The sequence below is a fragment of the Dendronephthya gigantea genome, unplaced genomic scaffold (genome assembly GCF_004324835.1).
Source record: "Dendronephthya gigantea isolate DGI-Jeju-01 unplaced genomic scaffold, DenGig_1.0 000056F, whole genome shotgun sequence".
NCBI classification, from domain to species: Eukaryota; Metazoa; Cnidaria; class Anthozoa; order Malacalcyonacea; family Nephtheidae; genus Dendronephthya; species Dendronephthya gigantea.
The window spans coordinates 835,916-863,018 of NW_021163066.1; the positions used below are offsets into that span (position 1 = coordinate 835,916).

Here is a 27,103-nt window from a genome sequence, read left to right on the forward strand (position 1 = left end):
ACTTTAGTGTTGAAGAAAGTTGAAAGGCACCCAGATTCATTAATTAATATATTTTACTGTGAAATGTGATGAATTATGTGACAATTTTCAAAACTTGGATTTATTTCAAAACTTGGATTTATAAAGAGAACTTCTTTCTTTGTAAAGTTTAAGAAGTAAACCTTTTTCCGTCTGATGGAGTTAGTGTTTTTATTTTGCAAGTTCTTCTGTGTGACTTGACAATTCTAAATTGAACCTCTTAGTATTTTTTAGTATTTTTTCTAAGTTAAAAAAAAACCTGTTAGTATTATCTTCTGTTTATCTAGTTTTAGTTTTTTTTCTCTAGTTGTTTTTTCTCTCTAGTTTTTTTACTCTAGTTTTTACTTCTATTTCTCTAGGGGTTTTTTTCTATTTTTCTACTTAGTTATTTTTCTCTAGTTTTTTTTTCTCTCTAGTTTTTTTTTACTCTAGTTTTTACTTCTATTTCTCTAGTTTTTTAACTTTTTTCTTTGTAAAGTTTAAGAAATAAACCTTTTTCGTCTGATGGTGTTAGTGTTTTTATTTTGCAAGTTCTTCTGTGTGACTTGACGATTCTAAATTAAACCTCTTAGTATTTTTTTGTATTTTTTTTAAGTTAAACCTGTTACTATTTTCTTCTATTTCTCTAGTTTTTTTTCTCTAGTTTTTTCTTCTTTTTCTCTATTTTTTCTTCTATTTCTCTAGTTTTTTTTCTATTTTTCTAGTTAGTTTTTTCTCTTGTTTTTTTTCTAGTTTTTTTCTCTAGTTTTTTCTTAATGTTTTTCTCTAAGTATTTTCTAAATGTTTTTTGAAAGTTTAAGAAGAAACTTGATTTTTGTCTTGTGGTCTCTAGTTTATGTTCTATTTTTTCTTCTATTTTTCCAGTTTTTTTTTTCTTTAGCTTTTCTAGTTAGTTTTTTTCTCTAGTTTTTTCTTCTATTTCTCTAGTTTTTTTTCTATTTTTTGACTTAGTTTTTTTCTCTAGTTTTTTCTTAATGTTTTTCTCTAAGTATTTTCTAAATGTTTTTTGAAAAGTTTAAGAAGAAACTTGATTTTTGTCTTGTGGTCTCTAGTTTATTTTCTATTTTTTCTTCTTTTTTTCTAGTTTTTTTTTTCTTTAGTTTTTCTAGTTAGTTTTTTTCTCTAGTTTTTTTCTCTAGTTTTTTCTTCTATTTCTCTAGTTTTTTTTTCTAGTTAGTTTTTTTCTCTAGTTTTTTCTTCTATTTCTCTAGTTTATTTTCTATTTTTTTCTATTTAGAAAAATAGAAAAAAAACTAGAGAAATAGAAGAAAAAACTACAAAATCGAAACAAGTACTATGTCTTGGGCTACCTGTGTCAAGCGAGACACAGGTAGCCCAAGACAGACACAGGTAGCCCAAGACAAAATACATCTTTGTCAAAAAAAAATCTTAGAGAATTTCAAAAAAGTGAAAAAAATTAAATTTTTTCACTCTCGAGAAAATCACCCTGTCAAATTTTCGTGAAAAAAATTAAGGTAAGTAAACATGAGTTTTTTAAAAGCGGGAAGTTGTTACTTTTTTTCCGTCTGACTTTCTTCATTTTCAGGCTTTTTAGAAGACACGTGTTTTTAAAACTTTTTTTTCTTGTGCTTTTCTTTCAATTTTCAGGTACTTTTGAAGGCGATAATTTGTTTTTGTTTTTTATGTTTCAAATTTTTTTCAATTTACGGTCTTTTGCAAAGGCAGAGAAGTCTTTTAATTGTTTTAAACCTTCCAAATCACACCGAAATTTTTCAGGCTAATTTTGTTGCATTGCCAGGAGTTGATACGTTAGTCCTCGGATTGAGACACAAACGTCTTAACCATTAGACCACCGCATCATTTGTCGAAAGCTATTGTTCTTTATTTGACCTAATCTTTTTCGATGAAGTTTAAATTAAAGAATAATTTCGGTGGGAAAAATCGAACCTTTTTCCCATGCAGGATTCGAACCTGGGTATACAACCTGGTAGTCCGTAGCCTTAACAACTGGGCCACAGCATCACTTATCAAAAGCTCTTGTTCTTTATTTAGTTAATCCTATTTGCAAAATTTTAAACTAAATAGCGATTTAGTTTTTTGAAAGATATTAGTCTCATGAAGCCATTAATAGCATTTTAAGACAGTTTTTGAACAATTGAAAAAGTCGTCAAAATTGACCAAAATGGTAAGGGGTAAGCCTTACCATTCTGGTCAATTTTGACGACTTTTTCAATGTTCCAAACATGCTCTAAAATGAAAGATATTAGTCTTAGGAAGCCATTTTTAGCATTTTAAAACAGTTTTTGAACAGTTGAAAAAGTCGTCAAAATTGACCAAAATGGTAAGGGGTAAGCCTTACCATTTTGGTCAATTTTAACGACTTTTTCAATGTTCCAAATATGCTTTAAAATGAAAGATATTAGCGTTAGGAAGCCATTAATAGCATTTTAAGACAGTTTTTGAACAATTGAAAAAGTCGTCAAAATTGACCAAAATGGTAAGGGGTAAGCCTTACCATTCTGGTCAATTTTGACGACTTTTTCAATGTTCCAAACATGCTCTAAAATGAAAGATATTAGTCTTAGGAAGCCATTTTTAGCATTTTAAGACAGTTTTTGAACAGTTGAAAAAGTCGTCAAAATTGACCAAAATGGTAAGGGGTAAGCATTACCATTTTGGTCAATTTTGACGACTTTTTCAATGTTCCAAATACGCTCTAAAATGAAAGATATTAGTCTCATGAAGCCATTTTTAGCATTTTAAGACAGTTTTTGAACTGTTGGAAAAGTCGTCAAAATTGACCAAAATGGTAAGGGGTAAGCCTTACCATTTTGGCCAATTTTGACCATTTTTTCAACTTTTCAAAAACTGTCTAAAAATGATCTAAAATGAAAGATATTAGTCTTAGGAATCCATTTTTAGCATTTTAAGACCGTTCTTGAACAGTTGAAAAAGTCGTCAAAATTGACCAAATTAGTAAGGGCCTTACCATTGGTAAATGGGGTAAACCTTACCATTTTGGTCAATTTTGACGACTTTTTCAATGTTCCAAATATGCTCTAAAATGAAAGATATTAGTCTCATGAAGCCATTTTTCGCATTTTAAGACAGTTTTTGAACAGTTGAAAAAGTCGTCAAAATTGACTAAAATGGTAAAGCCCTTAGGTACTGTAAGGCCCTTACCATATTGGTCAATTTTGACGACTTTTTCAACTGTTCAAAAACTGTCTTAAAGTGCTAAAAATTGCTTCCTAAGACTAATATCTTTCATTTTAGAGCATATTTGGTTGGTTTTTGGAACAGTTGAAAAAGTCGTCAAAATTGACTAAAATGATAAAGGGTAAGCCGTACCAGATATATTTAGTGTATTATATTAGAAAAACCCTACAAGAATTTCAGTTACAAAGCTAATACGAAATGTGTATAAGAGCAATTGAGTTACCTCAGTGCAGAAATCTTGTTGACTTTCAAACAGGTTTCTAAGTTCCAATCAATGTACGTCTGATAGTAAAGCTCATATAGACGGCTCATATTGCACTCTAAGGAAAATCTGGAATATAACAAGAAAACACGAGAACAAAATTCCATTTCGAATCATATCTGAATTATTGTTTAGTTGTTGGCCAGGTATTCTATAATAATTTCATCCCTTTATATAACTATGGTTGTTCTATTTATTGTCAGAGCACCACAGGAATTATTACTAGTTCCACATGGAAGGGTGACCATAGAAGCAAATTTCACCAGTTATCCTAACAATATATAGTGGCACTTCAAATCAAATTGTGACTGCCCTTATTTTATTTCCCTAAAAACATCCCCAGGTAATAAAGTGAAAGTATCTTAGTTAAGATTCTGGGCCCTCTTAATACTAAAAATAAATGAAATAAAAATTGAATAAATGAAATCAAAATTTGGTATAGTTTTTTTCTTTAGGAGTTATTAATCAGGTTATGACTGCATGTAAATAACCACGAGAACAAGTTTGTAATTTCTGTTTTAAAATCGGTCATTGTTGATTGCACACAAATGGAAATTCTCTATTATATCATTCTATAAAAGCATGCCTCCATTAATCTCTCACGTTGTGAGCCATTATGTTCACCACTAGACTATCAGCACTTAAATCCTTTATATAAAGTTTGTTTACTGCTTATAAATTTATCTCTTGATTAACAACCCCCTATCTCCGCAGTCCATGTAGGACTTCAATTTTAGAGATTTTCTTTCTTCCACCTCTGCCATTTTGTCCAAAGTTGTTCTTTTATTGTATTTTGTTCAAAAATATAGTCAATGCTGTCATAACTTAACTTCCAAAGATGCGCTTTGCTCAAGTTGAATGTTTTTGCTGCCAAGAGATATTCTTCTGAAAGTGATGAGGTGAATACTCCTTTATCGTCGGTCTAAATATAGATAAGCAAATTAGCATGGTTAGATCATGCAGAAGTAGTACATGGCCTTAAAATGAGAGCTAGCTTAAAGGCTTATGACTATGTTTTAAAAGCCTAAAAGGTACTCACACATATCACAATAGGGTGACCATTCTTCCTCCAATCCTTAAAATGATGATCTTCATAGGACTTTACAGTGCGACATTTAACATTTGATGTAAGACACAGTTCTAAAGTGAAAAATAAGATTAGGATAAAACTGAGGTTCAAATAGAACCAGGGAGCAACGTGGCAGCGTCTTCAAACAACTTAGCATCAAATGTGGTATAACAACTGAGGTTCTTTCAGAAATAATTACTACGTCATTATCAGCATTATACCTAAAGGAATCTTAGCTTGTAGCACACTAGCAACCAATTCTTCATCTCCACCTTTATCAGGGTAGATACATGTACCATGGCCAATACGATCTGGTCTGAACATTAGCAACGTTTTAGTTTCTGCAATATTTGGAACCTAGCACAAGAAATTACGATAATCATATAAAACGTCTGAAGAATTATACACACACTACTGGACTATTGAGGGAATAAGCAATATAGAATTGGTGCAGAAATTTCATTGCTCAATCTAAGGTCAGACAAGGCGAAAAGATGCAAGAGTCTTTCATCCCAGAAAGAGAAAGTCTACCTCAGCCACATGAAAAGTTAGTTTTAACCCAGCCAACCTTGCTTGTTTTAAACACGGAAGAAATTCAGCTGCATCGCCAATCTAAAAAGGATCATTGAAGAATTTAAATAATTATAATTTGCTCCATGTAACAGGCCTTTGAATTTAGGTCGGCTTTCTGTAATTGCTGACCTGTTTGCCAACTAGATGTAGTATTCAGTGCAACATAAAATTCTTACGCTAAAAATGCCTCACCTTAGGGTCACCACTTAGATCAACACCAACCACCAGTCCATTGTATTTGTCCTTAAATTCAGTAGCAAGTTTCACAGTATCCTCTGCTTCACCAACACTTTGACGACGATCAATGGACAGCAAAAACCTTTGGGTGAACAACAGTTAAAATAAGCACAAGCTAACAGCAAAACTACATAATAAATTAAAAAATTTAGATTGGTGCATGAGATTCTTTACAGAATCCAGGATCATTCACCTCACAATAATGTCCATATTTCTAGTTGTTTCAATGATTGTTTGGAGAATCGTTTCAACATATGATCTTTTTGTGATTTCTAAAAAAGTAATTGCCAAGAAATGAGATACAATCCAATTAAAACTTAACCAGATTATTGAGTTTAGGATTTGCCAAATCCATGACACAGACATATATAAGTTATATTTATTCACACAGTTCTATATCAAAAATAAAAATTATAGCACTTACTATTCAGCTCATTTGCTCTTGGTGTACTTCTCAATTCCAAATAATGAACTCCATCCTCAAAGAACTCTGTAATTACATCTCTAGTTACCTGAAGTATAACATATTACACATAGTATTAAACCATATACTTGATATACATAAAAGTATACATAGATAGAACATACCATAGCTAAAGATTGATGGTCATCAACTAACGTATGCACAATCTTGAATATCATGAAACCTCTATAAATGATAAAAAAGGTTATTTTCTTGTTTGATATTTCTTTGGTATTCTAATAACAAGAACTATATGAATTGGAAAGAAACATAAATTGTTATTTCAAATATTTTGTAGTGCAAGGTAGGTAAAGTGCAATAGTAATGATAATTATATAATAACTACAATGAAACACGCAATTTGATTGGTTCGTAGGCGTGCAGTATGAGACAATCCTGCACAGAAAACCATTTAGTATTCCTTTACTGATGAATAATTTTGGGCATTTGTAGCATACTTTTTTAACAAATTACAAGGCTAAGGAACACAATGTGGACTTTGTTTCATAAACTTAAATTAACTTCAAAATTTAGAAACATGAAAGAGATGCATTTTCACAAGTAATCTTTATTATAATATGCAGAAAATAAAGCTCCCTTTACACTACTGTCAATTTATTGGCACGGCACGGCTAAAATGAGTACCCGTGCACGCCCAATTTTATTAGTGTTCAGGCTTCCAAAAGGCCGAGCACGGATGCAATGGGCAAGGATTCCCATTTTAGCCGTGCCTTGCCAATAAATCAATGTAGTGTAAACTGGGCTTAAGTAGGTTCTGGGCAGAACATTGAATATACTGAAGATGTCTGGTGTACGTGGTGGCTGCTGGTATATTCGGTACAGAAACATTGTACCCCAATGCAAGGTGCATATCAAAAGTAAACTATTCACAAATCACAATGGACATATCATTGAAAAACTTTTTGAATTATGTGGGTCTACTTTTTAGGTCCTTACATAACACAGTGGTATGAATACTGACTGTTCTAATGTCATTCTCTTTTCCCCAGTCATGCAACATTCCCAGTCTTTGGGTACATCAAAACCATTGGCAGTTCTTTGCTTCTTGTATTCAATCAATTTCCGTATTGTGCTAGGGCTAATGGAACCATTGAGATGTGCATGAAGTTCCTAAGAAGGCGACCAGAAAATTGCGCCTTACGTTCATCTGTTTTATATGCAAGACTGCAACTGTACAGTATGTCGGACACAAAGAAGTTTAAAATTAGCAGGTAGAAGCAAGAAAAGGTTCAAACAATACTCTTACCAGTTTTGGAAGGGATTTCACGAAGATATTAGTAGCTAAATCCTGGATTTCCACACTAGGAGCTAAATCCAGATTTTCACTCTCGTCGTCGGCCATTTTGACTTTGTCGCATGGAGCACAGATGAGCTATATACCTCGTCTGTAGCTGGAGTGAGTGAGCGGGTGAACAGTCAAATAAAGTGTTATTTGGCCGCAAAAAAAATCAAACTAAATCCGATTAAGGTATGTTTAGGCAGGCTACAGTTTTTTCTGTATGGAAAATGAAAAAAATAATTTCAATTAACGATCTACTTGGTACCTACTAAATGGTACCACACAGACATGAACTGTTATACCTACCAAGACTCTACCATCATGTACCATGTACATAGTCTACAGTTGTGATAACACTAGCCAGTGTAGCTTATGTGAGGTTGCCTACGATAGGTGAAGTGGTATACGGTTGAATGCGGTAATCTATGGTACCTTCACAGAAAAACTAGAAAATCCACCCACTGAAGTCCCAACAGGCGGACTGGACCATTGGGCTCTGGGGCAATGCCGAAAGACCGGAGGCCCATTAAATAGACAAGGGGGCTCAAATTTCCATCTTGCCCAAGGGTACAATTCATAGCCAGTCTGCCCTGCAACTATCATGCACCATCTACCATGCATCATCTAGTATGCATCTACAGACTGTAGCAATGTCCGTTTTAGAAATTTGTTTTAATGCGAACAAAGGGTGATTGCATCCATTAATAGCACTACCTAAAAGTTTACAAAAATAAAATATTCATCCCTAATATATAGTTCACTAATTTTCCGATACATGACCACCTTTACAATTGGTAGATTATGTACAAAAGAAGGAAAGGCTGTTGTCTTATCTTAGGCTTTTTTTAAATGCCCAAGGTACACAAAAAAACTTCTCAATGTACCAGCATATTGAGGCATTCTTGTTCATATTACAATCCCACCACTGTGAGCCGCAAGATGAAAATGTTGAGAAGTCCATAATTGCACATTTTGGCAGTTAATTAATAAAACCATTTCACTTTTTTTGGCAATATCATAACACATTAGCTCTGAGAACAAGACAGCAGCTCTGAATCTCGATTTCCCACAGGGTCCTAATTATATGACAACCTCAAAACCTTGTGTTTTTCAAAATGTTGACGTGGCTGTAGTCCTGAGCAGAGATATCGCGGAGGCCTGAACTGGATTACAAGGCACAATCTTAAGAGGAAGGTCCCAGGTCATCGTCTCAATGTTCAGAGAGGGGGGTGCCACAACACACACTTCAGCTGTGTCCTGCTCATCTGTTGATTCATCTGTATGTAGTTCACTCGTTGAAAGATAAAACTCGAAATGCAGTCGCCACCGCACATCAACTGTAAAGAACAAAATTCAACCTACATTAATATATATCCTTGACATTACCCAAATGAACAAAATTCTATTAAACATATATAAAATTGCTTTAAATTTTCTATAACAAGTAACAACCTCCCAAAATCAACAAAGGTAGAAACATTGAAAAGTGTTTTTGTTTAATTTAGACAGTTGTTATACCACATTTGAAGCAAAGTTGTTTGAGAACACTGCTCCTGGAACCCTTATATTGGAATATATGAAATTGGGTTCAGACAATGAACTATGGTTTGATACTGATAACTAATTACAGCACTACTGAAAATCTTCTACCACGGAGCAGATTTTCCTACCAGCTTACCTATATCAGATTTGAACTCTGGCGTGGCTGTGATAGGAATGGGCAGTTGTATCTGTATTTTCTTTGAGTACAGGCAAAACTCTTGCTGTGTCGAGTATGAAGTATGACTGTGCAAGTGTTTTGATGAAGCTTTCTTGTAATCCCCACACACATGCTCTTCACTTTGAAGGGTTACTATCAACTGGAAGGAAAATTTGGTTCAATTGTAATCTGTTATAACACCACAAATTACTCTTGTGTGCGGACAGTTTTTCATGAGGAATTCGCCTCGAGATGCAAGTTTCTCACATGTGCGGATGACTTTGTCTCCCAATTAATATCTAGTTTGACAAACTGAACACCTAAGAAATCATTCTAGTGTTCTTTTTTGTTAACTCATTGGCTTTACCTAGAGTTTTATTATACTCTTGATGTGCAATAAAAATATAAAAATTAGCAGTACCTTTGTGCATTTCACTTTACATCCTCTGAAGTCGAAAATTCCTAAAATTTCATCTCCTATTCTATAAGCTGATTTAAATAAAATAAAACATCCCACAAGACCATCCTTGTTCACCACATTATAAATATCTACAAGAAAAAAGATATGTTGAAAAATTTTTGGGTAAATTTCTTCTTTCCAAAATATCTGTGATTTATAATTTACTGTGCACTTAATTCTGTTCTATTTCAATTCATTAATCAATTGTACTTACATTGACTTTTCTTACAAGTTATTGTGGTCAACTTCTCAACAGCAACATCTAACATTGATCTTGCTTTAATATTATCATTTAAAAATGGATTTGAAGAACATCCATTTGAAGAGGAACAATGATTGAACTCCTTTAGCCCTAAAATGCAAAATTCAACTGCAGATAAGCAGGCTCAAGAGCCAGCTCATGTAGGTCGTCTGTGTTGGATGCCAACATTTAGACAATAGAAAATGTGGCCCAAGTGCTTCTCACACAGAGGTCCAGTCATGTCTTATCATTTTCGCAATAAAGTATTATAACCAACCTTCTAATACTAATATCCTTACAGGTAATCGGACCAATTTTGTTGTTGACTGCAGTCTACCAGCACCAACAGTAATTTTATAACAATACTTCACCGCTAATCCTTTGTATGATGGCGGAGAGTCAAATGGCACAGCATCTTCATAATAGTCTGTAAAACAGAAGAAACCACATGTCAAGCATTAATCATCAACAAGGATCATTGATTCAGTGTTATTACAGGAGGAAACTTAAACTAACCTAACTTTATTTATATTGGATCAATAGTTCTATCAGTTCTAAACTGTTCTTCCTAGAGGTTCAGTAAGGATCATCTCTTATTGATCCAGTGTTACTACAGGAGGAAACCTAAACTAAACTAACTTTATTTATACTGGATAGCTCTATCAGTTCTAAACTGTTCTTCCAAGAGGTCCAGCAAGGATCATCTCTTATTGATCTAGTGTTACTACAGGAGGAAACCTAAACTAACAATATACTGGATAGTCCTATCAGTTCTAAACTGTTCTTCCTAGAGATCCAGTAAGGATCATCTCTTATTGATCCAGTGTTACTACAGGAGGAAACCCAAACTAACATTACTTTATTTACACTGGATAGCTTTGTCAATTGGAAACTGTTCTTCCTAGGGGGTAAAAATAATTTTTTTTAAGAAGCACTGTTACCTCTTTTAAACCTAAACCTCAAATGGATAGCATTATCAGTTCTGATTCTGATCAACCTACATGATTTAGACTCCCCAGCTGCTAATGTTAGATCACAAAAGAGAATCTTGGGCTTTGTGGACAGCAAGCAACGACCCCGTTCACCTTAAGAGAAAAGAATTGGTACTCAAAAATAAATCAGGAAATCCCCCTCACTGAGGTCTGAGCATAAGTTTTACATAAATCACTTTAAAAAAAAAACATTTCATTGGGGCTTTCTCAATTAATGCTGAATGCATCGTCATTTATTTCATATAAAACTTAATATATATCAACATGTAAACAAAATTATTCAAAATAGTTCGTAGCCTAATATGATCTAGAAAATTTCATACTGGCCCTTTAAGGAAATCTTTCATATATACTGAGAATATACTGCCTGAACAAAATACACAGTAAACACACAAATAAAGGCCAATGAACTAACCTTTTGAGGGCATGAAACTTGTAGTGGCAGCCTCGTCTTTGGGAACCAAATCTTGCAAAATATTTCTCTCGATATCAGGCATTTGCACGCGTGTGTCATTGATCGTACACTGGCAATGAATCTGAGCGCTAGCCCAAGCTATCGTCTCTATTCCTATCACTTTTCTACGAGAAAACTGCGAAGATTTGACGTGATTTGTGCGCGAATCCTGGCTACTCGTTGTCGCCGCACGCTTAGCCGTGTTTGTGAAGGTGATTTGACAACGTATTGGCTCGCCGGCAAAATATACCGAACCGCGCAACAAACGAACTTCAATTTCCACCATTATCGACTCCTTCTACATTGTTATCTCCATCTCCGTCCAAACGATAATATCATTTGTGTGATTTAAAAAACCCTGTATCAAATTACCTTCGTTCGTCCGCCATCATTACGTGGGTCACTGTTCCGGTGGGGGGAAATACCCTATTAGAGCATTATTAGAGTACTATGAAAAATGCCCCTTTTCGTACATTTCGACGCCATTTTAAGACCAATGCATTGTGGTACAATCAAAACTACCTAAACTCGTACCCAGGGCACCCTACTGTCCCTTCTTGTTCAATAGGTGCAACCTTGCATCTTTTTGACATAACTATTTTGAATTCGCAATACTAATTCGAACAGGAATCGGTTATACATCATTGAATGAATATTATCATAAAACTATATTATATATAAATACATATCATATATCAAAATAATCCATCAATTCTTGACACTACACTTTTGTTCCTGTCATTTCAATCTGGTCCACCTCTCTAAAAATAATTTCAAATGAAATATCATTGTAGATGCTTGCAAATTAGTCGAATATAAAATCATAATACAAATCATATATGCTTTTATACCTCTATGTAAAGTATTTCCTCAGGTGGAATAATCATCCTTTGGTATTTTGTAGGCAAGTCTGATTCATCTATAGCATTAAAGTTGTGTGTGACCACAGCATTATTATTTGACAATCTTGTTTCAGGCAAAGATGTATGTGGTGTTTCTGAAATAATTGGACTTCCTAAACAAAAAGAAAACTCATAATATAGTTGAAATAACCCAATTAGATATAACCATAGGATATTGCAAATGTAATTGCTAAGTATTTAGTCTGTGGTTTACTGTAGTTATCTCAGAAACATTAGCAGTTTTGTTATTCTGTATATCTGAGTTTAAACAAAGTTTATGAATGTATGCATGCATGTATGTTCAAAGAGATATAAAAAACTATATTCCTGGGTGATCATATGGTATGACTCAACTCTACCCATACCAGATGGTATGTGACTCATTTATTGCAAATTTGTCATTTGTGCATATTGCCTGCATTAAGTAATTAGACTTTAATAATGATTAATAGTCTAATAGATTAATCTCAGCTCTCAGAGTCCCAGAACTTCTCCAAATAGACTCCAATATTGGCAGTTTATCTGGTTAATGAATCTTAACATGTACTCATGGATAATTCCTTTCAGGTGTCGAGCGATTAGCAAATATCTTAATGTATTATTACCATAAATTAAAAGTTGTTGTGAAATACTGGCCATATAAAACTTATGGTTTGATACAAACTCTATAAACCGAACCCTGCATAATTTACAGTTCAGCTGTCAGATGTTCTTTGAAACTACGCCAAAGAGAGCTGCATATAAACCCCTAAATGCTTACCTTGTGGAAATCGTCTAGGAAATTGAATTAAAGGTATATGCGGTCTCACACTGTGCAAATTTCGTGAGAAAAATAAAAGAGTTGATCTAGCCATTTTGAATATCTACCTTTTGCTTTCGTGCGAATTCGTGAAAAATTCGCTCTACGAAAATTACCGAGTAGTTCACGAAAGCGTGCCGAATTCATCCGAAGCAGCCATCTTGGTTTTTCAAGAAACAGTCAAAAAGCAAAAACACAGGGAAAATATTGGTATATTTTTGCAAAATCCAACATAGTTTTGGCTCTCTTACAGCGAAGATGCTTCGTACTATAGTTTGGTTCGGTGCCGGTGGCTTTTTCACATCTTGTTTTGCAAATGCAGTGCGCAGAATTCCTGCTTTAAAGAAACCAAGTTTCCATGCACTGGCTACTGGCATAGGCGTATTCATCGGATATCAAGCACATCTCTTCGAGTCTAGCGCTGAAAGCAGATATAAAGCGATGTTAAAGACACACGAAGGCTTACCTTTGTACCAACACTTGCTAGCAGAGGGACAGATACCATCAGAAGAGGAATGAACTCGAAGCCATATTTATTTTACTATGAAAGATTTCTATAAAGCGTACAAAATATTTATCAAGAGACAACCTGACTGTTCAACAAGAGACCAACGTTTTAAAACATTTAATGCAGTTTTGTGCAAGGCATATTGATGCAGAACACATGAAATTATCAGAGCAGTTGATTCACCCTGTGTTGTTTATTGTGTATTTGTTTGTTTGTCAACAAAGTTGTTTTGTAAACAAGTAATAAACATTGAAATGTAAAGCAGTGAATGAAAATAGCAAAATTTAAATTGCAAAATTTTTTTTTGGTAAACATATGTCTGTTAGCATTTTCAATCTAACTAAGATATGGCTTGGGCTATGGAGCAAATTTGAATCAGAAACAAAATGATTGCATCTTACCTCAAAGTTTCCCTGACATTCTTGTCAATTTTGTGCTCTTTTGATCAAAATAAATTACAATGGAAGATAGAATGTTAATTCACAATCACTGATAAAGATTATTCTTTATGTAAAGAAAATATTTTTATGCTAACCCTTGTCTGTGAATTTGGTTAGTTTAGGTAAAGTCTTTTAGACAAATTGTCAAAAAGACAGGCCTTCATTTGTTGCAATTGAACTTCATCAGAACAATTGCACGGATGAAGGCCCAGTTTAACGGACTGAAAGCTTTGCAGTATTAAATCGTTGCATGGTGTACCTACAGGCTAATTTACTTAAAGGGTAACTTGATTACTAAATTTCAAGAGAAACTTTCATTCATTTACATCTACTCTCAAAACCTTTTCATACCAATGGCATCTTCATCAACAACCATTACACATATCAAATATAAATCAGAAGTTGTTGAAAAAAAGTAACAAATATACAGTAATACAAAAACATATCACCAAACAGACACCAATAAGATAATGACAAAAAGCAACTAAGCAAGCAATAAAATACAAAAAAGCATTGCACCGCAACTAACTATAAGTACTCTATCAACACAAAGCTGGCAAATCTTTCAAAAAAAATTAAAAAAACACGAAGATAAAGACTTACATTATAATTTTTGTTGCAAACGTTAGTTCCTCCAAAGCTTCAAGTCCCATTGGGATAACCGGTAACCAATCAGATTGCGTTATAAGACTTCCAATCAGAAGCGTGGAAAACCAACCAATGATCTTCAAGATTCGTATACAAATCCGACCAATCAGAGGGAAGATGACGAATGAGCTATAAAAATGCGTGGCAATTTCTTTTTAACACAATTCTTTGTGAAAAGCCGGGCGTGGAAAGAAGTGAAATTCTGTCAAATTTTGTTCAAGTTTATAACGTAATAAACGAGAAATGGCTCGTACGAAGCAGACAGCTCGTAAGTCAACCGGTGGAAAGGCTCCTAGGAAACAATTGGCAACGAAAGCCGCTCGAAAAAGCGCTCCTTCGACAGGAGGTGTGAAGAAACCTCATCGTTACAGGCCTGGTACTGTAGCCCTTCGAGAAATTCGTCGTTATCAAAAGTCGACCGAATTGCTTATTCGTAAACTACCATTCCAGCGTTTAGTTCGTGAAATTGCTCAGGACTTCAAGACGGACTTACGTTTCCAAAGTGCTGCCATCGGCGCATTACAAGAAGCGGCCGAAGCCTATCTCGTTGGGTTATTTGAAGATACGAACTTGTGTGCTATCCACGCCAAACGTGTCACGATTATGCCAAAAGACATTCAACTCGCAAGACGAATCCGAGGAGAACGTGCTTAGTGATTTTAAATTTACTCAACCGGACATGTAGTTCATATTCTTTATAATGACAGTCGTAGCCTCGTAGGATAAGGGAGACCATTCGCATAACTTTTGTTTTACCGTTTGCCGAAATCATGGACCAATCTGTGTGTAATAAGCTGTAATTCTAAACGAAGTAAAGTTCAAAAACGATCTAACATTCGAGTTTCTCTCGCCTATATTTAAAGCGTGTACTTACTACCAAGTATTTGGCTGTTTTATAGTATCCAATATGGCTTGCAGTTTATGCTTTTGCGTGGTGAAAATACATTAACGGAATCTCTTCGATAAAACCCTTGTAAATATTGGCATTTTAACAAATGTATATAGCTCTGAAGTAAAACCGAAAACTTGCTAAGTTATGTAGTTATTAATTCGTTTATTCTGGTCTATTATATTTATGAATTTCGTCAGTATTCCCGCTCTGTCAAAGGAAAAGCGTTTACGGTTAGACCGCCAGTTTCGAAAGCGGAAATGCTTTGTCATGCTGTTATAAATTACTAACACCGGATGACATGTGTTCTTTTAATGATTGATGACTTAGCTTGGGATGAAATTTGTATCCTTTCAGGGTAATAAAGAACACAAAAATGTATGTAATTTCCTCCCAAATTCATCCCTCTTTACAATACCAGGAAAGATGGTCTTTTTGAGTGGTGAACATTTTCCATTTCTGTAACCTGAACTATTTAACCTAAGTTTCCTCAAAAACAGCAGCTTGTATGCTAATCTTGTAATATTGTTTTCCTTGTCATTCCCCCATTCCTTATTCTTTTTCCAGCTCTTTTTATAGCTGGGTATAATTTATCCATCATCAAAGGAGCTAATTGCCCTTATGTTTTTACCTCACTTAATGACTATTATCTGAGCACTTGTTTCCTAGGTTATTGAGGTTTCTTCAGTAGAAACTGTGTCTTCATCCTGTTCATTGCTTTCACCATCGGTATCCAGATCCTCTTCTGTCAAATTGCCTCTTTCTAATGCACGAAAAAAAGTTCCTGTGAAATAATAGATACTAGTATAAATAGTGGGTAATAAAGAGAAAAACATGAAAATTGAGTCAACTAACTTCTTTGTCTTTCAGTCAAATGCTTTATCTCGGATTGCATTTGACTTTCCTTTGCTGCTTGTTCTGCATCAGTCCCTTTTGATCTAAAAGAAAAGGGTGAAAAAATAAATGGAAGAAATGAAACAACAGTTAGTGGTAGCTTGCAAGTGGAATTTTAGTTTAAAAAATGGAATTTTTGAGGGCTTCTAAAAAAATCAAGATATTTACCAGATGTAACTGTGATTGTTGTTGTAAATTTCTGTAGTAACTATTTGCTCAAAGCTTTGCAAATGTACACTTAAATATTGTCTGCAACATTGCTGGAAACAGAACATCTGGTTTGACTGTAATTACAATCTATTTCAATTAATCTTAGAACTGTTTACAGAGTTTGATGAAACATTGTTGATTTTTTGTCAATGACAAATCATTCCCTAGCAGTAAAATTTGATTGAATTCCCTATTCTGCATATCTTTAAATAGGAGCAGTGTTATTCAATATCAGTGTTATTCAACATATGAAAGTTATCGTTGCGCTTGGTAGGCAACAAGTGGTAAAGTCCAGTTATAATGTCGGGGTCAGGTGTCAATTTGGATGCAAGTCCTGTTCCTTTCCTCTGTCACACTTGTGTCCTCTGTTATTGTACATGTATATGCGTAATAATTGTAGTGTGTTGTGACAAATGATTAAAAGCCTCAATCAAAAATAAACTTGGTTTTACCTTTCAATTTCCTCTCCCTTAGAACCACACTTTTCACACACACCATGTTCAACAGCACATTTCATACATATTGTATGGTACGCATGTTTTACTGTCTTTTGTCCACACTTCACACTAAAAAGTTGAAGAATTTGTAAGTTTCATCATGCGTACGCAAAATACAGAACAGATTGCCCAAACTCAGTAGCATAGCACTTCATTGAGATACTTCAATGTGAGAACAACAGCGTAAAAATTATAGTAACAGAAAATTTTCTTTGTGGGACTAAATTGTAAGGCTGGCTATGCTACTGCTTATGAACTGAAGGCCTGGAATAAACTTGTCCTGCCTTATGAACAATGAAGGATTTTCAAACAGCTTGTGATATAAGGAACAAGGTCAATCAGACCAAAGACAATCCAGAAGCCAGACTTTAATATTTTGTCTTCTGGATTGTCTATAATAAGACTGATACATCATTCATTTCATCCTGACAAAACATGTTACAATACTCACCATTTTCTAGGTGCTGTCAATGGCTTATATTTCTTGTACTTTTTCTTCCATTCAATAATATCTCGACATCTCTCACAAACACCTTGGACTACCAGATTATTGATTGCCTTCGTTGTCTTACTAGTATCATGAAGATTATTTTTAAATGTTGTTACATTTTGATATTTCTGCGCTTTCTTTTTGTTATCACCCTTTCTAGTTGACATGTTTGGTGGCAGCATGTAATATTACACCATATTAACCCATATATCAGAATACAACCCTGTAAAAGTGCTGTATAAGTTTTTATTAGTTATTCTATATGATAATTTATTTCCTGTCGAAAATCGCCTTCAGGTGGATGGTATTTTGATAGATTTTAAAAATTTGGAGTTTGGAAAAACAAGATGGCGGACAGCAAGGGAGCGGGGAATTCGAATCAGACTTCTGCTAAACTTTTTGTGTTTATCCCACCGCGATTTGAAACAAATATGAATTCTTTGGGTATACAAACACAGGGTAAACCTTGACCAAAATTTTGACTAGTTGATATGGTTTTGAATTGTATAATTAATTCCGTGCAACATTCGCAGGACTTTGAGTTGATTTATAGCGAAGTTAGCCTTCTCCAATCTTGATCTTATGGCCTACACTTTTTCTCGATTTAAACAGCCTCACCAAAGAGAACGCATTCCAACTGGAAGATGACCCATTTTAAAATAGACCCCAATTCAACGGAAACAACAGCAAAGATGCGTAAAACAAGCTTGGCTACTGAAGAAAGGATTTCAAGCGTTTCCACAGAAAGTACCGAAACATATTCTGAGATAAACTTGCTGTATGAACCCGAAGTATTACGGAATTCGGTGATAGCTTACCTGGAAGACACTTTTAGTGAGGACAGCATAAAAGCTAGCGAAGGTTTTAACACCAGTTACATCACCACTCAGGATAGAGCGATTGATGATAATCTCGCTCCAACACATCAGACAGCTCAAAGAGAATATGAATTCTCGCTGGAACAAAGCCAAAGGCTGTTTGACAAGATGCAAGGGTTCGTTGAACTGTCGATAGACGAAACGAAACCAGCAATGTCAGAAAAAAAATTAGAGTCTGAAAATTTTTGTCACTCTGAAGAAGAAACACATTCCTATTCAAGTTCATCGCATGAAGATACGGCAACGCAGATATCGCTGTTTACAAAGTTAGCAGACTGTACGCAGCATCGTTCAACTGTCAACGTCTTTGTGGTGGTTTTGCAAGTTAATCCAATAAAGGAAATGAAAATAAACTCTGGTTTTAGTTGTGGACAGTTTGTGAAGGTGAGGACCTAATGACTTTCCAGGGCTCGCTCCACCTTTGTCTGATTGGTTTTATCTAATGTATCAAATTTGCTACAATTTAAGGTTGCGTCAGTTCTTGTCGGTGACCCGACGAAAGAGTATTTCAAATTGACGTTCTGGCGAAAAACTGCTGAATGGGTCAACAGTTTAAAAGAAGGTGACGTGTTGGTTGTGAAAAGGCTCAAGGTTGAAAAATGGAATCAAGAGTTCTATGGTCAAAGCGGTTATGGTACCACACTTGTAAATCTTCAGAGAGATAAGGGTTGCAGAGTGCCAGCACAGTGGTTGACCATTGTTGGTCAGACAGAAGCGAAGAGTTTGCTAAAATGGTTAAAAAGAAAACACTCGTATTTGATGAGTCGTCAAACACTAGCTTGTGAAGATGTGAAGTTGCAAACATCAAGACAGTTCAAGGCTAATACATTGGTTCACTACAGAGGAAAGATTGTGAAGGTTTTAACCTATGGAAAATCAAATGGCAAATACGAATTTGAAAAACGAAAGATGAATAAAATTCTGGCTGGTGAGGAAGATATATTATTCTGCTGTAATAGAATGGCTTGGTTGCAAAGTTTACGTGGAGTTGAATTTGCCGATTGATGCATGAATATACTGCGTATATTAACCATAGTTTTCGTTGTTATCGCTTTGTTATTTTTCAGTTGCTCTTGACCTAGAAAGCTCTGACGAGGTGCCCATCTGTTTATGGGGGAGGCAAGCTGGCTGGGAGTTCGAGCTGAAATCAAAGATCGGTAAAATTTGGTGTTTCACGTTTCTGCGTGTTGAATGCAACAGCTTGCATGGTGAACATTTCCTCCACACCACCCCACGTTCTACCAAGAAACTACAACAAGAAGAAACGTCCTTTTTTGCCAATCTGACACCTTGCATTGCACAAGAAGATTGCCCAACATTCTCCACAATATATGAACTATTACAAGCTAACTTAAATGGAAAAGCTGCCATTTGTGCTGAAGTTACTAGAATCCAATGTACCGAAGCCAATTCTTCCCAAACCATTAGTAAAGCTTCTGATATGTTTGCAATGCAATGTTTTTTTCGTAATCTGGTATACCTGGGTTGTAAGTCGTGTTTCAGAGCATTGAAAAAGGACCATAATGACATATATATGCACTGTTCTTACTGTATAGAAAGACACAACTCCTCTTATTCCTACGGTGTTGCCTATTTCTTTAAGCAATGCTGGGTTTACTTATCGGATGAATCAGGGACACTTTTTGGTACATCCTCTCATGTCGCAACAGTCAAGTTTCTTACGAGACCAGAGGATGCTTTGAACGATGACATTAGCAAGTTGTTTGAAAGAATCCAGCGTATTTTTCATTCAGACAATGTTAACGTTGTGCTCAGATGTGAAACTGTCTTGGATGAAAATGATTTTAAGAAGTCTCAAAACTTCGAGCTTCTCGACTTGCAAGTGCAAAAAACATAGAATAAACAAGTCTCAACGATATACCATTAGTTTAGCTGCTGAATTTTTGGCTAGATAGACTTCAAAATCAAGAAGCAGCGATGCTCAACCAACGAATCTACGTAAAATAGCGCACTGAATAGATGGTGGAATACATTTAATTTACGTCTAAAACACTGGTTTACAGTTCACCCAGTCAATTTGAACCACGCACGAATTAACACACTATGATTACAATATTATAACACCAAATTTCACACCGAAATTATGTCACATTGTCACTTACCTATTAAATCACAAATGGAAATTTATAAGGGAATCCTTTTGTCTCCTTTTTCTTTAGTCACTAACTGTCTCTGCAGAAATATACATTTCTAATTTTACAACCTATTTAATAGAGAATTTACAACTTTTAGCTAAGATACAAGATTCCATTTCGTTTCATTCGATTTCACAACCCGTAATGGTAAATTCTGGATTCTATCATGTCCACACTTGTGCTTAACGAGGCAAAACATTGTATTTGAGTAATTTTGGGTCGGTTCCAACGGTGACTGGCAAATACAGGACATCTTTTATGAAGCTCGAAATGAAATCAGGATTTTTGGTCACGTCAGGAAAAATGAAGTCACGTGGTATGAGAAATTTCACATAACGTAACCGGGGTAGGTACAATAGCATACCGCCAAGATGGGCTATGGATATTTTGGGATATTGGGAACGAGTGTAGTCGTTCATGGATACAAGGATCTCCTCTTTCAATCGACGCGTCGTTGATTGTTCCGTTACATCAGGACAATCTAAAACATTGGATATTTGTGTTCTAGAATTCGCTTATCATTAGAAATCACTGTACATATATACTCTGTCTAATGCCAGATATTTGATACTTATTTGAATGGGAACTCTGGTTGGCAAAACTATATGTCAGTGTCTCTTGTTAACCCATTAGATTGCAATGCAATGCACCCAGACGTGGCCTACTTTACTAGTTTATTCTAATTCAGTGGAAGAGTACCACAGTCGATGTGTAACAAAACTATCTGTCGGTATCTCTAGTTAACCAACGGTCATGTTCCCAAATATACTCTGTCTAGAGTATATACTCTGCGAGTTTTATTGTACAAAAGAAAAGTGTCAGGTATTCAGTCATGCATGTGTGTGATTATTGTTACCCTGAAACATACCTGCATTAAAAAGCACAATAGCTTTCAAGCATTCCATCTCAACATCATCACAGTTCAATGCTTTGCACTGATTCACCTCAGCTTCAATATGACGAACAGTCTTGTCCACATTTCGCCCTTTCAACAACATCAACAACTTCGCAAGATCGGGCAACAACTGGTATTGGGCAACAACGAGCAGAAACAACTCAAGCCAGCACGATTCCAACAAGGACTGCTTATCGTTTTGACACAAATCCATGAAAAACGGCAGAGATTTCGCCCATTCGACAATGTATCGTAGAATTCTTGTTGTAATTCTCTCGTGTTTCATTGGAAAGTTGACAAGGTTGATGTACTTGATGGGTTCGCGACACTGCGCCAACCAGTTGGCCCGAACAAGGCACGCGAGGTGGGAGGGAGCCAGTTGGTGTGTGTAGGAATGTGGTGGGTGCACAGTGGGTTTGAAAGGGTAGGGTGTGGTTGTAGGGCAGGTGAGAAGAAGAGGAGGCGGGGTAGATGTGTTCTCTGTCTGTTTGATTGCTAGAAATGTACGTAAGAATATTGTTAGGCCCTTCGACGACAATTACGAAGGTTCTTCTGGGGGTCACTTTCCTCGTTAGGGGCACAGCTGTAATGAACAGCGCCTATTAGGGGGCTGACCCAAACCTAACCCTGTACACATTCCAAGGGGTAGAGGGTCGAGCAACTCTTTTTACAACAGCGAATGTCACCAGCGAGAGTAGAATCCACGCTCTAAAGATGACAGGTGTTAATCTTAGCGACAACAAAAGAATTGTTAGAAATTTTTTTTCGAGCAAGTACCTTCCTTTCTCATCCCTACGCGAAGGCATTTCTGAAAACGACAATACTGACAACGACTTCGCGTTTTAACGTTGATGGGACACGCCTGGTAGTTGAATCGACACGAATATCGTACATCGCAACGGATGCTTCGTTTGAAGAAACTTTTGCAACCCTCACAGCTCGCCACTCCGTAATGGCGGCCGGAGGCCCGATCCCCGCACACGTGACAGAGACCATGGACATCACTTCTGGCTGAAATCTTTCCTTGGTAAGACGTTTGTACGGATATCACACCAGCTGAAAGAATATAAGATGTTTCGAATTAGAATCTGAGTGGATCTGACTAAGTTGAAAATTTCGACTCACAGCCAAGACACTATGACAGTGATGATTTAAAATGAATATCTTCCCGCGTGGACTTGAAAACTGAACTGATATTTAGAGACAAAGATTTGATCGCAAGTTGGAACGGTTTTGATAAAAATTATCTTAATTCTTCGACCTTCGATGGGTGACCAGATTAGATATCTTAGTAACTTGATAGCGATAAACAAAAAGGAACAATTTAGAAATAATATATGATATGAAAAAATGAAAATTGCTCTAATTAGAACGATAAATGTTCCTATATAAACTACGAAAGGTCAAAACATTTCAGAGTTATAAGAATTCTAGTTTTTAAATTTCACGTAGAATATCGAATTGAGAAACGTCAGCCGTATTATCGATGTCTTAACTCGCTGAAACATTTTCGCAAATCTTTAAAACCCTTGAAATTATCTATATACATGCAAAATTTCAAATCTAAACCAATCTAGATTTACGCGAAACAGTTTAAATCCGCGCAAATACCTTTTTCAACATGATATTCCTGTTGTGTTTTCATCGCCTCTGTTGACAACATCATGGCATAAAGCATACGGTAGTATTATAATGTGGACTGTTCGAAGTTCAGTCTCCAACTAACTATTCACGTAGGCATGTGGGATCTAAATTAATGTCGAGCACAAAGCCACTTCAATATATTTCGAGGCTTTTAGGGGTTTTTTTATACAACCTTTTCAGCACGCGGTGATTGGTCCTTGGCACAATGTCGCAATGTGTGTCCGCCACTCTTCAAGTGCCAGATTGTTTAAATTTACAGGTTGCGTGTGTGTTTTTAGTGAAGTGTTTAAGATCTTACGCTCATTATATTGTCTCACGAAGTTCTAGATTGTACATGACATGTTTTAATCCCCGTTAAAGCGTGACTCATGTATATTCGTCTTAAAGACTACGTGTTTTCAAGAAAAGAAGTTCGTCAAATCCGTATTACTGCAAGAAACCCTCCCTAGATCTCAAACACTTGTTCCCAGCACGACAAAACCTTTAACTGCTTGTTGCTTCTCAGTTTTAATACATTTTTCTCAGCACGATGTCACCCAATGCTGTGGTGAAGCGCTGCTCGATCTTGCGTGTAGCAAATTGTCGTGACCAATATACTATTTTTGTACTTCCTGATGTGACTCGATGTGATTGATCTCTTGTGAGTAAATACAGCTACTCAGGCAAAGATATGTGTGGCAAACATGAGGTTTATCGCAAAGAAATATCGCGGAGAAGAGAGTCTATGGTTTAATGAAACGTTTTTTTGGATTAAAGTTTATTGAAAGATTTAATTGCCTTTGTGTTCGACACGAGGGGGATGTCGCACGCATGAACTTGGTCTTGGATGGGAAAAAATTGTACTCGCGCCGATATTTTGCAGGAACCTTTGAATAAAAAGCAGGGAAGAATATTCCAATTGCTCTTCAAAATTAAGGGAAGATTTAGCGAAGATTTGTTTCAAAGATAACTTCCTACGGCGAAAAACATCGCTCAATTTGAAGTTCAAATAAGCGAATCTGCCACCAAAGGATTAATTTTTTTAAGAAAACAAAATACTCGTTTGAATAAAGAAATACTTTAGTCTATAGAATTATGATAAGGATTATAATATGCTTTATTGAAAATATACCATCAATCTTCCATTTAGATCTAATTTAAACCTCACGACTTAAACCGGCAAGTTCTGATTTTTACGGTTCAAATAATTGAATTTACGACTTAGAGTTCCAGATCTTTCATTAAGATTCCTTTGTCAACTTCCACACAACAAAATGCAAATTAAGAGAACTATATATATAGAGTATAGTAATGTTGAAATTATAAAAGGGGGCTTTGAACTGCATTTGAAGCTTAAATGATACTAAACATGATGTAAGCATGATGTAAGCAGGTCTTATATCGTTAAAGGGTTGATGGAAGTCATGCATATAGCGCGCTTTTATTTATATACGACAAAATAAAAACAGCCAGAACGGTTCTGACGCATTTCAGGACAGAATTCTGGTATTTTAGACAGTTTCAAGAATTCTGTATACAAGTAGCTATATCGTTACTTACATCTGCCTAGCATGGAAAATGTACTTTAAACACTACATGTCTTCTTAACGAAATACCTAATTCAAATTTCAATATTACAGCTCCTATTTCAATTCAAAATATGACAGGTTTGACTACTTTTCCTGCTTGAAGGAAAGTGAAATAGCTGGATTAATTTAAAGTTCTGTGCTGACTCGATCATAAAAAGGTCAAATAAAATCACAGATAAAATATTACAACAGCGTGGCTGATTTTTATCATTTGATATATAATAGGACCTATATATTTTAAAAGTATAAGGGTCACGTTTACGTGTTTGCCTGCCTGTGATAAGAGCAGTACCAGTTCACCTTTGAAAAGTGAAAACAATATGATTTTGCAGCCATTTGAAGCTGACAAAATTGACACATTGTCTCGCATATAATTCCCCTCGTGGTCAAAAATGGCCTAATTTTACTTGAATTGTATATTTATATATAAATATGACTCTTAAAGCTATCTATTTCTATCATTTTCGAGTGCCTGCGTTTTGTTTTTATAATTGTTAATATCAAGTATCAAAACAATAAACATGTCGCATTACGGAACTCGTGCAAGTATTTGAAACGCTTCAATGATTGGTTCATTTTCTTTGGTGGAAAATCCTAACAGTCTATACATAGATACATAGACTTTGTATATGGATAGATTCAACTGCTGCAAAGCCAGCGAAATTATGAAACAAATTAAGAACCACAATTCCTGCATATTATTTGCATGCATGATATATATATCAAATCACCTTGTTACTGATTGCGACTGTGAAAACTATTTTTATATATGGAGTTTACGCGGGTATAACGCCGCACGCTGGGCTATATTATAACCTGGGTCGTTTACTCGTCTCTATCAGCTTGAGATTTTTTCAACCTTCGTGTTAAAAAGAGAAACATATTAACGTCTGTTTTGCGAGTAAAAGTTTGGGCGATTTTTGACGGCGAAGATCACCTTCCTGTGTATGCTATTGAGTGAATTGAACACATTATTGAGTACATTACATTACTTCTGTAACCGTATATACAATTGTGAACATAATTCAGTGAATAACATACGCTAGAAGGAGAAAATCGTCAAGTGAAAAGTGAAAATTCGTCCGTCTTAACAGTTATAAATCACGGATATAATCAAAATGAATCATCCCTTTGATGGATATCACCATCGACCTTTTGAAAAAGTTCACAGTCATCTAATTGTGTAATTTAGATAGATAAAGATCTTTTTCTGCTCGTAAGAGGCAAAGCTTTTTGACTCAAACATTCAATTTCAGCCCAGATAAAATAAGGTAATACAAAAGAAGATGTGTCTTCCTAGAGCGATTATATACGAAAGAGCATGAATGCATATATATAAAAACTATCCATATCACGGTTATCAAACACAGTATATTTGCGTGGTTTAAATGCAAACTTTTCTATTTCCTACACACAGGAATTCAAAGGTTAGTGTCACCCAGAACGTTTAAAAAACAACCACGTGTTTTTATCGGGAATAATCATAATTTCTTTCAAAAAAATTTGCAAGTTCATAAGGTTAAGGGTGTATGCAACGCTTTCGGACATTGTGAAGACGAAGTGCTCAGAAACTCAGTGAGACAAAGCGCGGCTAATTGCTGGTAATTGTAGGTCATTAAGCGACGGGTGCCTACCTCATGCTAACTTCACGCAGGTTTTTAATTTCTTCTCTCCAGTGAAAAGCCAAGCACTACATGTGGGCTATAACAACGGGATCCGAAGAACAGTTGACCTGAAATGTACAAAGACATGGGAATATAAGATTTGCACGAGATCCTTAACTACGAACAATCAAGCTAGGTTTCTTTAAACATATCATATAAAAAATGACGATAGCTCTATCAGTTCTAAACTGTTCTTCCTAGAGGTCCAGTAAGGATCATCTCTTATTGATCTAGTGTTACTACAGGAGGAAACCTAAACTAAACTAACTTTATTTATACTGGATAGCTCTATCAGTTCTAAACTGTTCTTCCTAGAGGTCCAGTAAGGATCATCTCTTATTGATCTAGTGTTACTACAGGAGGAAACCTAAACTAAACTAACTTTATTTATACTGGATAGCTCTATCAGTTCTAAACTGTTCTTCCTAGAGGTCCAGTAAGGATCATCTCTTATTGATCCAGTGTTACTACAGGAGGAAACCTAAACTAAACTAACTTTATTTATACTGAATAGCTCTATCAGTTCTAAACTGTTCTTCCTAGAGGTGCAGTAAGGATCATCTCTTATTGATCCAGTGTTACTACAGGAGGAAACCTAAACTAAACTAACTTTATTTATACCATATAGCTCTATCAGTTCTGAAAGATAAGGAAAATCTTTTCCCCACTTAGTGTTTCTAAAATATATAAAAACACTGTTAAAATACCTTACCTTGAAACTATAACAATATGGTACATTACAATGTTCTAGAAATTCATAAACTCTTTCAAATTTAATCAATTAATAACATCACTTTTCATCAAACTTCGTGTATGCACGAACAATAAATTTTGTGGGGATATCGATTAGGTTTCTTTGATCGGGAGAGATTGCCCGTTTCAACGGTGAAAGCAGTTTCGTGAAAGATATACTCATGTGTGAAAATTATATGGATAGAAAAAGTCAACAACATTGGCTTTCATACGTGTGGTCTTTAGGGGCTGTTTACATGAGCCCGGTTACCCGAGATTCAACGAAGCGTGAGAGGACTTTGAGGTATTGAAATAAGTCTTTATGACACCAAACAAGCACA

At 35.4% G+C, this 27,103-nt stretch overlaps 6 protein-coding genes across 8 annotated transcripts; 2 read left to right on the top strand and 4 right to left on the bottom strand.

Moving 5' to 3' along the window:
- Positions 1 to 3,363: 3,363 nt before the first annotated feature.
- LOC114529420 (adenosine deaminase-like protein) lies at positions 3,364 to 7,183 on the bottom strand. Its single transcript, XM_028551227.1, has 10 exons — positions 7,070 to 7,183; positions 6,785 to 6,933; positions 5,928 to 5,988; positions 5,764 to 5,851; positions 5,533 to 5,611; positions 5,295 to 5,421; positions 5,061 to 5,141; positions 4,751 to 4,886; positions 4,500 to 4,600; positions 3,364 to 4,382 (listed from the first exon to the last, which is right to left on the bottom strand). Exons 1-10 carry the CDS (start codon positions 7,163 to 7,165, stop codon positions 4,194 to 4,196), a joined length of 1,107 nt encoding a protein of 368 aa, XP_028407028.1. The 5' UTR covers positions 7,166 to 7,183; the 3' UTR covers positions 3,364 to 4,193.
- A 572-nt stretch (positions 7,184 to 7,755) lies between these two features.
- Positions 7,756 to 12,712, bottom strand: LOC114529499 (RAB6A-GEF complex partner protein 2-like). Its single transcript, XM_028551313.1, has 9 exons — positions 12,611 to 12,712; positions 11,800 to 11,963; positions 10,910 to 11,709; positions 10,504 to 10,587; positions 9,780 to 9,929; positions 9,476 to 9,613; positions 9,223 to 9,350; positions 8,781 to 8,961; positions 7,756 to 8,439 (listed from the first exon to the last, which is right to left on the bottom strand). The coding sequence occupies exons 3-9, from the start codon at positions 11,232 to 11,234 to the stop codon at positions 8,213 to 8,215; spliced, it is 1,233 nt and encodes a 410-aa protein (XP_028407114.1). The 5' UTR covers positions 11,235 to 11,709; positions 11,800 to 11,963; positions 12,611 to 12,712; the 3' UTR covers positions 7,756 to 8,212.
- Positions 12,713 to 14,397: 1,685 nt separating this feature from the next.
- LOC114529320 (histone H3.3) lies at positions 14,398 to 15,278 on the top strand. The gene has a single exon (XM_028551076.1). The coding sequence runs from the start codon at positions 14,489 to 14,491 to the stop codon at positions 14,897 to 14,899; it is 411 nt and encodes a 136-aa protein (XP_028406877.1). The 5' UTR covers positions 14,398 to 14,488; the 3' UTR covers positions 14,900 to 15,278.
- An 87-nt stretch (positions 15,279 to 15,365) lies between these two features.
- Positions 15,366 to 17,422, bottom strand: LOC114529318 (uncharacterized protein C9orf85 homolog). Its single transcript, XM_028551075.1, has 4 exons — positions 17,187 to 17,422; positions 16,691 to 16,804; positions 15,990 to 16,072; positions 15,366 to 15,918 (listed from the first exon to the last, which is right to left on the bottom strand). The coding sequence occupies exons 1-4, from the start codon at positions 17,405 to 17,407 to the stop codon at positions 15,800 to 15,802; spliced, it is 537 nt and encodes a 178-aa protein (XP_028406876.1). The 5' UTR covers positions 17,408 to 17,422; the 3' UTR covers positions 15,366 to 15,799.
- A 406-nt stretch (positions 17,423 to 17,828) lies between these two features.
- On the top strand, positions 17,829 to 20,129 carry LOC114529403 (shieldin complex subunit 2-like). The gene is made up of 3 exons (XM_028551201.1): positions 17,829 to 18,487; positions 18,572 to 19,031; positions 19,171 to 20,129. Exons 1-3 carry the CDS (start codon positions 17,870 to 17,872, stop codon positions 19,959 to 19,961), a joined length of 1,869 nt encoding a protein of 622 aa, XP_028407002.1. The 5' UTR covers positions 17,829 to 17,869; the 3' UTR covers positions 19,962 to 20,129.
- On the bottom strand, positions 20,100 to 27,066 carry LOC114529404 (COUP transcription factor 1-like). Of its 3 annotated transcripts, XM_028551203.1 has the most exons (6): positions 26,652 to 27,066; positions 26,001 to 26,098; positions 22,766 to 25,225; positions 21,932 to 22,210; positions 21,128 to 21,649; positions 20,100 to 20,740 (listed from the first exon to the last, which is right to left on the bottom strand). In XM_028551203.1, the coding sequence occupies exons 3-6, from the start codon at positions 22,830 to 22,832 to the stop codon at positions 20,442 to 20,444; spliced, it is 1,167 nt and encodes a 388-aa protein (XP_028407004.1). In that variant the 5' UTR covers positions 22,833 to 25,225; positions 26,001 to 26,098; positions 26,652 to 27,066; the 3' UTR covers positions 20,100 to 20,441. The 3 variants fall into 3 exon arrangements, with proteins under 3 accessions (XP_028407004.1, XP_028407005.1, XP_028407003.1); XM_028551204.1 differs by lacking the exon at positions 26,652 to 27,066 and having other exon boundaries at positions 22,766 to 22,804; positions 26,001 to 26,264; XM_028551202.1 differs by lacking the exon at positions 26,652 to 27,066 and having other exon boundaries at positions 22,766 to 22,902; positions 26,001 to 26,264.
- Between the last annotated feature and the right edge of the window lie 37 nt (positions 27,067 to 27,103).